The sequence below is a fragment of the Canis lupus genome, chromosome 11, assembly GCF_048164855.1.
Source record: "Canis lupus baileyi chromosome 11, mCanLup2.hap1, whole genome shotgun sequence".
Taxonomy (NCBI): Eukaryota; Metazoa; Chordata; class Mammalia; order Carnivora; family Canidae; genus Canis; species Canis lupus.
In genome coordinates, this window is record NC_132848.1 from 15,129,970 (window position 1) to 15,146,274 (window position 16,305).

Below are 16,305 nucleotides of genomic sequence, written 5' to 3' on the forward strand. Positions count from 1 at the left end.
TCTCTTTTATGGCAAGACTCAACTAGACACTAGAAGCAGTCTAATGGAAAAGAAACAAAAACCAAAAAAACAGCCACTGACCATGAGGAGTCCCAGCCTACTGTAGGAGAGAGGCCCATAAACGCATCACTTCAATATGATGCCATTAAATGTCTGGATGATATGGGAGGACAGAGGGCAAATCACTTACCCTAACCTTGCAGTTGGGGCAAAGGCTTCCTCCTCTTCCTCCCAGGAGGAGATGACATCTTACCTGAGCCTTGAAAACAGAAGGGAAGTCAATATGCCAGAGTAGTGAAGTATCGGTGTGCTGCGCAATGGAGCTTGTACGCAGGACTAACAAATGTGGATTTCATTTGGAAAATTATAGTAACTGAGAGGTCTTAAGTAGGATGGTCATTTGGCTAATTCTGCATTTTTGGATGTATCTCTAGTCATTAGAGGGTGAGCCTAAAGGGATAAGACTGATGATAGCAGGCAACCACAGAGTTGGGAGACAATTTCAGATGACTGAGGCAGCTGTAGCAGGGAAGAGGAAAGAGAGAGGACAAGAGGATAGGCAGATAGGATGAAAATTTTAAGAAAGGAAAACTTGAATAGTATCTAAGATTTGGACTTTTTGACAGGGAGGTAGTGATGGCACTCACTAGAAACTGGCACTACAGAAAAAGAAACAAGTTTGGAACAGGAAATAATTTTTCCATTTTGGACATGGTGCATTCCTGCAAGATCGCTAAATGGACGTATGCAGAAGGAAATCAGATTACATGGTTCTGAAATTTAGGGGAGAGGGATTAAGACGAGGAATATGGATGTGGGGAGTTATGGGCATCTAAGAGGCACTTGAACCCATGAAAGTAAGTAATAATCTCCAAGAAGAAAGGGCAGAGATTGAAGAGCGCTAGGCCAAGGGCGGAATTCCAGAGAACACTGACATTTACGGAATAAATAGAATAAAATCCCACAAAGGAGCCTATAAAGTAGAAAGGTTGGAAAATATGGAAAGAATCCTGAGAGAATGATGACTTGGAAACCAATAGAGTATAGAGTTTCCAGAAAGAGCAAATCTAATGCAGGAAAGAGGCTCAGTAAGTCCTGTGTTCCTTAAATCTGACAATATGGAGGTCACTGTTTCTTTGGCAAGAACAATTTCATTGAGGTATAGGGATGGGGAGCGGAGACTACTATGGTAGACGATAAACAACTCCAAAGGGAATGGGAAAGACTGAGTAGCAAGTACAGGAAGACATGAAATTGGAAGGTCCCACTTCCCATCTGTTTTAATAGTGGAAAAGACTCGATTCTGTTTATACATGGAGAGAGAAGAAAAATAGGTGGAAAATAGAGGAAGTGGAAGGAATTATTCATGGAGTAATGAGCTATAGCATCGTAGAGGGGATGGGACCCATAAGCAAGGCTAAGCAAGTAGAAAAGTATGGGTATAGTAAGGAGGGGACAAAAAAAAAGAATAAGAATTTTATTTATTTATTTCATGTTTGGTGGCCTACAGAATCTCGGTTGTTTCTGTGAAGTAAGAAGGAAGGTGTCCCATGATGGGAGTCATTGTTGATTAAGAGTTTTGAGGCAAGTGGTAAAGATTGGCCACAGTTCCTATGGGAGTGAATTGAGCAATCCCAAATAACAGGATTGTGCAGCTGTGTTGAGAACCCACAAAGATCATGAATTTATAGTCACCAGTCTGCACATTTGTGAGTTTCCCTTTTCTAGTAGTGCTCAGTACCCTGGGATAGTAACAGAGAGAATGAATTATGGTGTTTTTCCAGGGCTGGGATTTTGCCAGGAGAATGAAACAAAAGACAAGGGACCAGGGGGTTGAGGGTGTGGGTGAGGTAGCGATCCAGGTGACCAATGTGTGGTCTAAGCTAGATTCTTGGGCGAAGACAAAGCTTTCGTACTGGAGGTATCAAAGGACTAGAGACTGAAATAGAAAACTAAGCTGGAAAGATAAAAGCCTGTGTCAGAAACACAAGGGTCTGTAAAGCTAGATCTTGAATCGGGGTGAGGGGAGGGTGGGAGGCATTTGGAAATAAAGAGGCTAATGCATTCTAGGGAAAGAAAATCACATGTGTAAAAACAGATGCAAAGGGCAACATTAAGAATTCCAAGTGTGTGACTGGCCCACACATGCAGAGAGGAAAGTGACATAAAATAGAGGTGGAAACACACATTAAGGCCAGATCGTGAAGAGCCTAAATAGTTGAGGCCTTCGTTCCTCTACGAAGCCTGGAGCCTGCAGGAGTTCTCAGATGGAGGAGGCCCATATGGCCACAGCTGTGCAAGCCTGCCCTGAACGGGGACTACTCCGTCGGGGCTGAACTCCAGGCCAGGCGCTGCTTGCAAACCATTCCCCTTGTGCTTCTGCTTCAGTGCAAACAAGAGGATGCTTTCTGTCGCTCACATGCCCACCTACAGAGGAGGCCCCTTTTCCTGTGGATGCACCTGAGGGGTTGCCTTTCTTATTGGCTAACAGTGGCTCTGAGCCCACATAGATGGGCTCTTCAGGGTGACCTCACTGGCTGGGGCGTAGAAGATGAACTAGACCCAGTATGAGGGGGCTCAGTGATTACCGCATGGAGAGCACAACCATGATCCCCATCACAAGGACCTGACCAAAGGTAGCAGCCAGGAAGAAGGAAGGGAGGCCAGATCCAGAAGAAAGCTGTATGGAATTAATACTGGGTGTTTTAAGGACATAGGGAAAGCAGGAAAGGGAAAAGTTGAAGATGACTTGGGGATTGATTCTCCCCACTGGGTCCCTAGATCTGCCCACAATTAATGTTCAACTCACATTTGTCAAATGAGGAAAAACAATAGAGCTGCAAGCAACGAAGACATTGGCAGGAGAGAGCTACCGTCTGTTTGGACGGAAGTCTATTCCTAGGGAACAGTTAGGCCTCCTGAATTCTTAAGTGAGTCACAGAGCTCAGAGCACTCACCTGGAAATTTGGGGGCGGGGGGGGCTCCTTGCCTGAATGTTCCAATCACAGCAAAAGGTCTTAAATATCTCCGTGCCCATACTAGACCAATCAACTCAGGTGCTCTGGGGATGGGACGCAGACCTCAATATCCCATAAAGCTCCTGAGGTGATTCCAATACACAGTCAACTGCTCCCATAGAGCCTTGCAACCCCCGGTTCTAGATTTCCAGACATGGTCATCAACACACCACCACCAAGAGCGGGGTCAGAGGCAGGGCAGGATGGGTGAACATATCTGAGCATCTTGTCACAGTAAACCCTCCGTGTCTTATGAAATCTTGGTGCATGGTGGCCACTTCTTCAAAATTAATTCCCACATCTTGGCAAAAGATGAAAAAAATTAAAGAAATCCATCACGTTGTTTCACCAATGTTAGGAAACTGAATTATAGACAAAATATGGTGCAACATGAGGCCGCCTTTTAAAATCATCGTTTTGAAAAATAAACGTGTACGGGTTTGGAAATTATTTTAAGACTCCTGATTTCCTGCTAAGGTTATATGTGTTCCGGGTGCCAGAGAGACCAAATACTAAAAAGAAAGGTTTTTACAAATCATTTAAGTAAGAAAGAGAGTATTTTTGTACAGAGTTTTAATGTTCTCATTCTATAATTTTTAACTCAAAATTGACATGAAACCAAGAAGAGCATTGCTAATCAAAGAGTGGTCCAGGGAAGCGTCCTTCCCAGCACAAGGCGGTTTTTTACTGATCCACAACAGATAAGAATTTGAGAGTAAAGATTTGGAAATTTTTATAGTAACTGAATAATCTCTGTCAAATCACATAACAAAGTATTCAGCTCCTGTTTTATGCATTTTAGTGTTTTCAGTTCCCTTTTCTAGTAATTAATTTTACTATTTTTTAAAAAAAAAAGAATTTTAAACCCACGGCAAATTCAGAATTCTTTAAAGTTGGTCTTTCAGGATGGATAGTTTAGTTTGGGAAGCACCAAGCTAGAGGCCCCGTGTTCCACTTAACTATCAACGCAAAGGTTAACACAAGAAAAAAGGGAATGCAGACAAATTCTTTTTTACCTTATCTGCTTTGAATTTATATTTCAGAGGCCCACTTTCATTTTACCCTATTGATATTAGAAGCTGTTTTTCTGCCATAAGCTTACACGCATTGCTTGGAAGCTCTTTATTTTTTTTTTTAATATTTTTTTTTTATTGGTGTTCAATTTACTAACATACAGAATAATACCCAGTGCCCGTCACCCATTCACTCCCACCCCCCGCCCTCCTCCCCTTCTACCACCCCTACTTCGTTTCCCAGAGTTAGCAGTCTTTACGTTCTGTCTCCCTTTCTGATATTTCCCACACATTTCTTCTCCCTTCCCTTATTTTCCCTTTCACTATTATTTATATTCCCCAAATGAATGAGAACATATAATGTTTGTCCTTCTCCGACTGACTTACTTCACTCAGCATTGGAAGCTCTTTAAAAGAAAGCAGACTCGGGGCGCCTGGGTGGTTCAGTTGGTTGAGCATCCAACTCTTGGTTTCAGCTGAGGTCTGATCTTGCAGTCGCGGGTTTGAGCCCCACACCAGGCTCTGCATTCGCCGGGGAGTCTGCTTCAGATTCTCTCTCGCTCGCCCTCCCCACTTGCTGTCTCCCAAATAAATACATTAATTAATTAATTAATTAATTAAATCTTTAAAAAAGAAAACATATGTCTTAGAAAATAGTGGTAAAGGGACAGTTTAGCAGCATTTGCTCATTTTCTGAGAGGAACCCCCAGCATCAGGTAACACAGAGACGTTACTAAATCATTTTGGGAAGGGGACACACTCTTTAAGAAACAAGTCACTCAAAAAAAAAAAAAGAAAGAAAGAAAGAAACAAGTCACTCTTTTGACTGGAAACAGCTAGCAATACTCTAATAGCATAAACTACTCATCCAGGGACACTAGAGTTTAAATACAAGGAAGCCTGCCACGCGGACATTAATTCTCCCAAGACCATGCAGCTTGTGAAGGGGGAGAGTCAGGATTCAAACCCAAGACACTACACACTTGTTCCAGGGGAAACCCTGGGAGCAAAGGCTTATATAAGCTGCACTGCCAGGAACCTGAAATAGGATAATAAGTCAAATAGGATAATAGGATAATAAGTCAAAACAACAATGTTTATGAATCTCCTTAACATTTAATTCCCTTGTTCTAGTTAGAGCTTTCTGCATATAGACAAGAGCGAAGGTTGTCCCAAACTCATTTGCACATCACGCAGGCAAACCCAAGAGGCCAGGAAACTTCGTGCCAGCCCTACCAGCTGCCTTGACGTTGGAACTGGTTTGATCAGGGTTGCTAATCAACGTGCTCCCAAAGCAAACCCCCTTGATTCTTTTAGGACGTAAGTGGGCTGTCAACGAGACATAAGTGAGCACCTCAGATCTCTCTAGACGTCGCAGGGATTGTACATCCCCGTGAGGAATCCAGAAACTTCATTGAGTAGTTTAATCCATGTCTGTTCAGTGAACTAATACACCTTTGCTACTACACAGCAATATCTGCATGACAAATTTAAATTGCTAATCAATTATTTGGCGCTCTTACCTCGACCGAAAATCACCCCGATTTGTAATAAACGGAAACATAAGGGTTTTTTTAGTGTGTATTTTTGGCATGGTTTAGTTTGTGCTTGAGAATATAGCATTTTGCTCAGCTATAAACTGCTCAGTAGCAGATAATAAAATTTATAATTTTTTAAGCATACATCTGAAACATTTAAACTGAATAATTTATCTCCCTGTATATTGCTGACTTGTTAAAGAGTAAATGATCGATCCCTCAATTCTTTCCATCAATGATTAAAAGTTAATATTTAAGGACTCCTGCGTGGCCGGATTGGTTAAGCGTCTGCCTTCAGCTCAGTTCGTGATCCCGGGGGTTCCGGGATCGAGTCCCACGTCTAGCTCCCTGCTCCTTGGGGAGTCTGCTTCTCCCTCTGCCCTACTCATGTTCTTGCTCTCTCTCGCTCAAATAAATAAAAATCTATTTTTTTTAAAAAGTTAATATTTGATAAAGGAACCAAGCAATCCATACTGACATCAGCTGGTCAGACGCTATGGGGGTGGCCACTTAAATAACAGGAATAATTCGGATTTTTTTTAAAGCTCATGGGTGAAATAGGTGAAGGTGGTCAAAAGATACAAACTTCCAATTATATGAGAAACAAATTTCGGGGGATATAAGGTACAGCAGGATGAATATAGTTAATAATTCTGGGTTGTTTATTTGAAAGTTGCTACGAGAGTAAATCTTAAGAGTTCTCATCGCAAGAAAAAATGTGCGGTGATGGATGTTAGCTTAACTTAGTGCAGTAATCGTTTTGCAGTATAGACATATATCACTTCATCACGTCGGACGCCGAAAATTAATACCATGTCCTATGCCAATTGAGTCCATTTTTAAATAATTAATAAAAAGCCCATTGTCTTATCCTGAGCGAAGTTTTAAGTTTGTACACCTGACCTGAGATCATAATGAATCCTGAATATAATCTGAATCTTCAGGTTTGAGCAAGGAGGACTTTTTTTTTTTTTTTTTAAGTCAACCTTCTGCTGACTGTTGCATAAAGTCTTAGCCGGTCTTGATGACAATCTGTCCCACCACCGTAGGTCTTTTGTCCTCTGCGATACAGATGGCAGATGTCAACCATGCTGTGGGGTTATGTGGGAGACAGTAAAGAAATAGAAACATAAAAAACAGAATAAAATCTAATTACACGGCGTTTCCCTTAAAACAAAAATTGATTGAGTTCTGCCCAAAGTGGCTTGTTTCCTGTGCCAGGAACTACTGTGCCGGCCCAGCAGGAAGTGTGCTACGGAGCAGGATCACATTACACCCTTGTTTTATGGTTCATTTCACGTATTTAATGCAATCCGAGAACCTGCAAAGGGAACATGTTAGAAGGAGGGAATAGGCCTTTTTTTTGTTTTGTTTTGTCTTGTTTTGTTTTGTTTTTTTAAGTTTTCTTGAATCAAAACAGTGGTTTGTACAAGGTGCTTGTAGCCTTGCAGAGCTGCATGCTGAAGACGTTGCTCTTTGTGGCCAAATTCAGAGCAAGATGCAACGTAGGGTTCTGTCCCAGCCCGAGTTACGCCTGGTCCCTCTGCTGTCTGCCTCATGTCATTTCAAACATGGGGTGGGGGGACCCCTGGGTAGCTCAGTGGTGGAGCACCTGCCTTTAGCCCAGGGCCTGATCTTAGAGACCTGGGATCGAGGCCCACGTCGGGCTCCCTGCAGGGAGCCTGCTTCTCCCTCTGCCTGTGTCTCTGCCTCTCTCTCTCTCTCTCTGTGTCTCTCATGAATAAATAAATAAAATATTAAAAAAAAAAAAAAACCACGGGGTGGGACAACCATGCCCGGGAACAGTCTGGATCCTTTGCAGTTCCTCTACTGTGGCACAGGGCACCCGGGATGCACGGGGCTGCGGGGAGGCTGTGCTTCAGAGGCAAAGTAGCAGCTCACCTGGCAAGCAGAGGAGTGGGGTGGTTTGGCTGGTTTGCTTGAAAGCGTGTGCAGCAAGCGGCTGGACTTCCCCGCGGTGGCGCTCGCAACCCCTCACGTGCTGTCTGTCCTTCCTCTCCAGGGACCTCAGTATGAACAACATCAGCCAGCTGCCCCCGAGCGCCCTGGCCCGTCTCCGCTTCCTGGAGGAGCTGTAAGTACCGCCTCGCACTTGCTGGGGGACCAGACGGACCAAGGCCCGAGAAAACAAGCAAAAAAAAAAAAAAAAAAAGCTGTCAGCACCAACAATCTTGGCACATGAGGAAACGCTTAGTTGGGAGGGGAGGAAAGAAAAAAAGAATTGCCTCTGATTCTGGAAATCAACTTATACAAGAGTTTACCATGAGGCTACAACTTTCTAAGGTGAGACCCGGCCAAACAAATTAAAATTTTAAAACAAAAGCTGTTTAAGAGCGCTGGATGTCTCTTTGGAAAGAGTTAAGCAGCAGGATATTAAAAGTTTGAATACCGGCTCATGTTTATTAAAAAGAAAAAAATAGCAAGTAAAGCTATAATCAAAACCAAAAACTGCCGCTCGGTTCGGGTTGTGACGGAGAGGACGGAGTCCACGCTCCGTGGCACCGAATCGTCGCGGCCTAATCACTTTTAATCACTATTTTCCGACTCCCTAATTGAGCTGCCCTCAAGGCTTGAGCAGAAAGACGTGAAAGCCACAGAGGACTTGAGGCCGGGCTCTCCCAAAGTCACTGCAAAAAATAAATAAATAAGTAAATAAAAAGGGAGGAAGCTAAAATTAGCTAATGATACACAGAAGAATCTTGATTGAGTCTCGTAATCACTTGCCAGAAGATGAAAAAGAACTGTATAGTCCAAAAATCTGCATTTAAAAATTCATGTGATCCTCTTACCCTTTGGAGTGAGGGAGGCCGAGGGAGCCCCGTGCAGTCGCAGGCGCCGCGAAGAAAGCTTGGCACCATGGCCCGAGTCAGTCCTCCCACTGCTGATTAAAGGAGTTGTGTGGAGGCAACGACCTCTTTTGAAAATACTTATTTCATAAATCCGGGAGTCAGGGTCCAATCTGGAGAGTGATTGTAATGGTGCAAGTGCTGCGTGATCCACCGCGGGAAGTGGGAGGAATGTTCCATCTTAACCACATGACACTATGTCCACCTTTTCAGAAGGAGGGTATTCTCAAGTCTCCCCCCTTAGGGTTTCATCTGTATTTTTGATGGCCTTGTATTTTTAGCAAGTGCTGTTGTTTTACTACTGAAATCAGTTGAATATCTGCCCAGATTATTACCCAGGGATACGGTGGGGGCCGGGGGAGGGCTCAGATGATGAGACTGTCCAGCAAGTTTGTATCATTTGTGGGTTTTCGCTCGGGGTTGTCCAGGCTCCCCTTCGCCCCTCTTCTCTTTTCTCTCTGGCGATTTCCATCACTGAAGAGTAACCTTGGTCAGGGCCGAGTCCTCCTCATCTTGGTCAAGGCTTGGATGTTATAAATAACCAGCATTTTTTTGCTGGATGAACCCACGCGTGAATGAATACTGAGAAAACAGGACATGTGAACAGTTAGCTGCCTTAGGAAAAAAAACGGATGGGATAGACACTAGCCAATATTTCTAAAGGTTACCTGTAGCAAATTTCAAGTAAGGTTTTTCTCCTGATTTCCATCCTTCCCATCCTCCCTTCCTCACTGTAATTAATACATGATGCTCAGTCCCATTTACACCCTCCCAGACCGTATTTCGAAGGTGTGCATTTGCTCTGCTTTCCTCTTAAATGTCCTCACGCCCCGCGATGGCACAGGCCTGAGTCCTGAGTCAACATGCACCTCAACTGTAGACCACGAACTGAATCAATAAACCATTCACTTCCCCAAGGACTTTGTTCAGCAGAGTTCCTCCCTCCTCGACCCAACTCATTCAAAATAACTCCTCTTTCTTCATGAAGTAAACGTTAATTCTGTTCCAAGGCCGTTTTTTCAAAAGGTAATTGAGAAAACTCAAGGAAGAAAAATTTAAAAAAAAAAAGAGGGAGGGGACTACCCTTTGAAAAAGATATTTTTCTGTATTGTCTTAGTTTTATATCTGGAAAGTCCATTAAGCGTGTCGACCGTGGAATCACGGAATTTCAGAAATCGCAGGGACCCTTAAAGGGCTATTCATTCTAGTTTTTTCATTCTGTTCTGGAATTCCCTCTGCTGAGCTGGCTGACTTGCGGAATTCAAAAGCTAGACCGCTTTCACATATATAATCCTGTGTTGCATCTGACTGATGTTTCGAAGACATCGTTTTTCATTTCGTGGCAGAAGGGCATAGTATTCATAGAACCTGGAGAAATGCTCAACTCCCCTTGGTTTATTCCTTTGTTCCCAAGGCTAATTTTAGGGTGTTGTCTTTAAAACAAAACAAACCATAACGAGAAAGCACCTGTTTTGCAGAGCGTTGCGATTATGCCTCAGTTAGATTGCTGATCATTTCTATCAGACTTAGCTGTGCTTAAGTCTCTCTTCTCTTCCAGAGTGTAAGAGCTTCAAAATAATGACATGTTATATTATAAGGACAACAAATAGTGGTTTACTCTGTACCAGGAACTTTCAAAACACTATATACACGTTTTCCCACTAAACCCTCCTAACAGGAGATCCCTGGGGGGTCAGCAGTTTAGCATCTGCCTTTGGCCCAAGGCGTGACCCCGGGGTCCCGGGATCGAGTCCCGTATCAGGCTCCTTGCATGGAGCCTGCTTCTCCCTCTGCCTGTGTCTCTGCCTCTCTCCGTGTGTGTCTCTCATGAATAAATAAATAAAGTATTTATAAAAAAATAAAAATAAATAAACCCTCCTAACAGCCCCATAAACGTAGTTTGTTTGTTTGTTTGTTTGTTTTTAAGAAATGATGAACAGAGAAAATAAGGAACTGGTTCCAGATCATGCCCATAAAAGTAGATTTTTTTTCTTTTCTTTTCTTTTTTTTTTGTTTTTTAGTTTTTGTTTTTGTTTTTTAAGAAATGACGAACAGAGAAAATAAGGAACCAGTTCCAGATCATGCGATGGTTAAGTGTCAGGGCTAAGATTCAAACCCACCTTCGAAGCTACCCTCACAAAGTTGAGGGAGGCTTAGGAATTGCACATGGTTTGTCCGTGCATTTCTCTCCCCTAACAGGGCCTAGAACAGCAGTTTGCACAGTTGAATCCTTTAAAGTGTTGTGTTAAACTGAGTTTGGTAATGATCGGTCTGTCATATTCTCTGTCTGTGCGTTTGTGGAGGAATGAAAAAGAGACAGTGATTCATCCCTCGTCCGTCCCCGGAGCTTGACAAAGGTGTCACAGTTTAAACTCCTCTAAGAGGGATCCCTGGGTGGCGCAGCAGTTTAACGCCTGCCTTTGGCCCAGGGCGCGATCCTGGAGACCCGGGATCGAATCCCACGTCAGGCTCCCAGTGCATGGAGCCTGCTTCTCCTTCTGCCTGTGTCTCTGCCTCTCTCTCTGTGTGTGTGACTATAATAAATAAATAAAAATTAAAAAAATAAATAAAATAAATAAACTCCTCTAAGAATCCAGAAAATCCTAAAGGCACTCACTGGCTCCGCATTTAGAAATACACGGTTATTACAATCACTGGAGAAAGTGACTGCCTGAAGCAAGTGTTTAAGAAGAATAAAAGCGATCACCGTTCATGGTCTCCCCTTCCTCGTGACATTCTGGAATGCTTCCTACCTGTGCCACGTGTGTTGGCACACTCATGTCCTGCTTATCGTTTGTTATTCCTTTTCCTAACTCTGCATGGTGACCAAACATGCACAGGCCAAATGTCCTGTTGTGGCAAAGAGGAGGAGAGCCTTTTCCTTCCGGAAACAAAAGCAAAAAACAAAAATCGTATGAGTGTGGCAAGGCTGCGCTGTGTAGAGAGAAAAAGCACAGTATTTAGAGGCAACACGCAGGACTCTTGTCCTGTCTCTGCCATTCCCTAGCTGATAATCCACTTGGCCCCGCTGGGCCTGCGAGGGTAGCAGTGAGAGCTACCTGCCTGCGTCTTGGGATGTCTCTGAGAATCGAATGAAATGATGATGAGAGAACTTTGCTAGACTCTAATTCATGCCCTGAGCTGTATTAGCAAAATGGGAGCACCTTCGGGAAGATTCTAACCTCCCTCTTTCCTATTTCCTGAGCCCGATTGTGCGGCCACTCGGGGATCCAGGACTTGGGAAGGAAAAGTTGTTTCAAGCTGTGAACTCTAAAGGGTTTACAGGATCAGGGCGGGATGGCCCTTTACCACATTGGGACAATCCGTGCACTCATTGCGTTTCTCTCCAACAGTGTCTCTCTTGGTTCTGTTGATTTGGTTCTAACAAGGACTTGTCTTCATGTTCGCTCTTTGGACAAATAAAAGATCCTACATTTGAGCCCTCAGAGCGTATTTAGATGAGAAGAGCTAATGGGAGAGCATGCCTAGGGCGGACATCTACTGGTCCCATGAAACTTAGGTTCGTAGGCTGGTGAAACCAGAGGGGAAAATGAACTGTTACCATTTTAAACAGTGTGCGTTTGAAGGCCTTTGTTTCCGAGGAGTATTTTAAAATCTTTCCAGATTCTAATGCTATTGGAATCAAATACTCGATTTAGCCGTCAAGGAAACATGAGAAGCTCTAGGGAGGTCTGTTTTTAAGTTACTATTGTTCCTTGGAACTATTTGCTCATATTATGGTTGGCCTTGAAGAATCTCTACATAAATAGTAGATACCGATTATTGCAGATGAAATGTGTAATGAGAAATACCACCAAACTTCCTGAAAGCACAATCTATGCTTGTTACTTCTGCTTCCTCATCATGTTGCTGAAAGTGCTGAGAGCTGTCCTGCCTGTCTTTTGAGATTTTTTTTTCCTAAGGATCAAATGAAATGATGATGAAAGAACTTTGGTAAACTGTAATTCACATACTGGTTGTGTTAGTAAAGTGGAAACACCTTCATGCCCGTGAGTAATCTTCCTGCCCCTTGGCTTTGTCACAGTGCTCAGTCCCTTGTCTTTGTAGGTCTGGCAAATGATGAAAAATGCTGCCTCTTTGAAATTCTTTTTCTCTAATGTTATTTCATGGCAGTTATTTTGGTTCTCTTCCGAATGTCTACCCATATAGCTAGAGATAGACATTTAAGGAGCTGTCCCCGGGTGTGTGCACACGTGTATGTACCTTTTGTTATGACATTTTTGGCAGTGTTCTGCAAGTGCCCTACCTCTCTGGCTCCTCTTCTTTTTCTCTTTAGCATCCTTTCCCCTCCACTCCCAACTCCTATAAAATGTAGGTGTTCCCCAGATCATTGCAGTTCATTTCATTGTTTCCTTTCTCAGGTACTTTTCAGTTCATTCATTGAATACATCTTTATGGAGCCACCAGGAATGTAACAGAGAAGAGTTGCTATGGTTCACCCGCTCATTCAACAGGTCCCCATCCCAGGGGAGCTCACAGTTTAGTCAGAGACAGATATACTCAGTGAGGAAACCAGCACCTATGCTATTTGTATCAAGAGTGAGGAAGAACACAAACACAGGTGGAGAATAACTAACAAGAGAGGACAAGGATCAGAAAGTATCTCTAAGAAGATGACATCTAAACTGAGATCAGGAGATCAGGAGAATGAAAGGACATTGGTGGTCCTAAGGGCTGGGATAGAATGTTTCTGGCAAAAGAGTAGTGTAAGTAGAGGTCTTGAGGTAGGAAAGAACATGACATGTCAGTGGGCATGGAATAAGGTCATCAGGGCTGAAACATAGTCGGAGGCAGGGGGATTGACACAGGATGAGGTTGGAGAAGCAAAGACGAGATCATGCACGACCAATCAGGCTACGTATAGAATTCAAATAAGAGCAGCGGAAAACCATTGGAGGGTTGCGTAGAGCTAGTGAAGCAATAGGGTTTATGATTTTAGAAGATTTCTCTGATTTCTGTATGCAGAAGAGATTGGGGAATTACAGAAGCAGAGGAACCTGATAGGAGGCTACAGACCCATTAGGAGACAACTGCAGTTGTCTGGAAAGAAACCCAAGAGTTGAACTATTTTTGTTAAGATAGATGACCACCAAATCAATATTTCTTTTGTCTTTGACCGCTGCACCAGTGGTTCTCAAAGCATGGTCCCTGGACCTGCAGTATTGGCACCTCCCGTGGACTTGTTAGAAATGCAAATCCTGTGCCCCATTCCAACCTAGTGAATCAGAAATTCTGGGATTGGGCCCAGGAAACTGCCTTTAATAAGCTCTTTAGGTGATTTTGATTCATGATAAATTTGAGGACCATTACTCTAGGCCAGGGGTTCTTGAATTCTAGTGAGATCAGAATCTTCTGGAGTGCTTGCTAAACCTATCACTGAGACCCAACACAGCATTTCTTCACCAAGTTGGACGTGGGAGGGGAAGATGTCAAGAATTTGCATTTATATAACATTATCAGGGGATGCTGGTACTACTAGTCTAAGGTCCACATTTTGAGAATCATCTGCCAAGTGACACTTCCACCTAGCCTACCAATACTTTAAAACCTAACAAGTGCAGAACCAGATTTCCTCGTCCAGCCCCCCCCAACAAGCTTTTTCTCTTGCCTTTCCTGCTTGCCATCAGCATTCTTACCCAAATTTGTGATCACTGTGTCTGTCACTCCTTTTGTTCTGTAATTCTTTCTCTCACCCCCAGTATCCGCCAATTTCCAAGATCCAGAACCCACAATTCCACAACTGTCTTTCCCATTCGTTTGCTCAATTTTATCACCACATAGTTCAGGTTCCTACTGTCTCTTCTGGATAACTATTAAAATCCATTAAATAATCACCTCTCCTAATTCTCCAACAAGTAATGAATGAATCATCGTTTCTGGGAATGGAAACCATAAAGGCCTTTTGTTGATCTTATCAATATTATACTGAGAGAACTATTTCAGAGTTTCCCATCTTCGCATATGCATTAGTATCATCTGGAGCATTTTTAAAACTACTAATTACTGGGACTTATTCCCAGAGATTCTGCTATAATGGGTCTCAGTGGGGACCCAGACAGAATTTTTTTAAAGCTCTGCAGGTGGGCTGAGACCCACTGGGTTATATGGAAGCATCACAGCGCAGGAAGACAGTCAGGGACTCATCAGTTGATTGATAAGGGGGTCAAATGGAAGTCCGAAGGTGAGAGATGATTGTGAGTAAAGTTATGAGACTAGATGCCAGAAGACTCGTGAGAGGTAGTCAGTGAAACAGGGAATTCAATGAAGGGCAACAACTGATATTTTGGAGGCAGGGGATGTCTTGTTTTGATACGTGTAGGACATCCAAATGGAGGTGTCATTAACACAGTTGGAATGTGAGTCTTGAGCATGGTGACTGTGTTCCAGAAATAATGACTAGAGAGTTGTTTACAAAGAGGTGATTTGCGGGGCACCTGGGTGGCTAAGTCAGTTAAGCGTCTATTGATTTTGGCTCAGGTCGTGATCTCAGGGTTGTAAGATCAAGCCCCATGCTGGGTGAGGAGCCTGCTTAGGATTCTCTCTCTCCGTCTCCTTCTGCTCTTCTCCACCCCTCTCTCTTCCTCTAAAAAACAAAACAAAACAAAAAAAGAAGTGATTTTTGAAGGTGCTGGGGCAGATGAGAACCTTGAGAGAAGGTATAGGCTCTGTGTTTCCCAGTGTGGCCCTCACCCATATTAAAATCACCTGGGCTGATACAGATCCCTGAATCCTTCCCCTTAGAAACTCTTGATTCACTAAATCTGGGTTGAGGCCTGGGGATCTGAATTTTTTGTGGCTTCTCAGGAGATGACAATACACACTAAAGTTTGAGCACACTAGACAGAGAAAAAAGAAAAGATGTAAGGACAGAAACTTGAGGACCATCTATGTTTGGAGGATGAGAATTAAAAGAGGGCTAGCGAGAAGAAAGAGAGACTGCCAGTGATAGTGGTGAGAGCAACAAGGTTGCAAAGATCTGGAGAGCCATCAAGGAATCTGAGTAAGAAGCAGTGAGTACGGTTTTCTTCTGGCCTAAACCACAGTGATGCAGCTATTTGTGTCCTTGTGTTCTTCCTGTTTTAGATGGATTTTTCCTGACCAACCTAAGTTCCGGAGCACCCTACTTTTAGCCAAAGTAATGGTTAAAAACTCAAATTTTTGAGCCAAAATGCTATGATGAACCAAATTCTCTTGTGTAAACTTTTCTATGTAAGCATGAGCAAATAACCTCTCTCAGGCTCATTTTCCCCTCTGTAAAAGGGGAATAGTCGTGTTGTTTAATATGATTTTATAACAATTAAATAGAACAATATATGGAAAGTACTTAACATTGTGCCCGGCGCTTATGAATTAACTAATAAGGGGTAGATACTACTTTTACGCCACAAAGCACCGTATGTGGCATATTGGAAGTACTCACAGGAAGGGCACCTGGGTGGCTCAGTCGGTTAAGCATCTATCTGCCTTTGGCTCAGGTCATGGTCTCAGGTTCCTGGAATTGAGCCCTGCACTGGGCTTTCTGCTCAGTGGAGAGTCTGTTTGTCCCTCTGCCCCTCCCTCTGCTCGTGCTCTCTATCTCTCTCAAATAAATTTTTTAAAAAAATTTTAAGTACTCAAAGAAATTGCTGAATTTAAATTTGATACATAACGAAGGAATATTCTTCAGCTGTTTCTGGTCTGGTTATGTGACTGACCAGGCATCTTGGAATAGTTATGCCAGACCAGAAGCAACTGTAGCACGATGGCCAACTGTCTTTAGAAACAAGATCAAATGATCCATCAATACTTATTGATTCGGCTACCTGCTCTGTGGGAGCAGTAAGATTCCTGACCTTAGGAATCTATAATC

General features: G+C 43.1%; 1 protein-coding gene across 1 annotated transcript in view; it reads left to right on the top strand.

Annotated features, from left to right (window-relative positions):
* Positions 1-16,305, top strand: part of LGR5 (leucine rich repeat containing G protein-coupled receptor 5) — a 127,190-nt gene that overhangs the window by 50,004 nt on the left and 60,881 nt on the right. Inside the window, exon 2 of the mRNA XM_072768773.1 lies at positions 7,592-7,663. Within this exon, the coding sequence (XP_072624874.1) occupies positions 7,592-7,663 (72 nt within the window). The remainder of the gene's footprint in view (positions 1-7,591; positions 7,664-16,305) is intronic.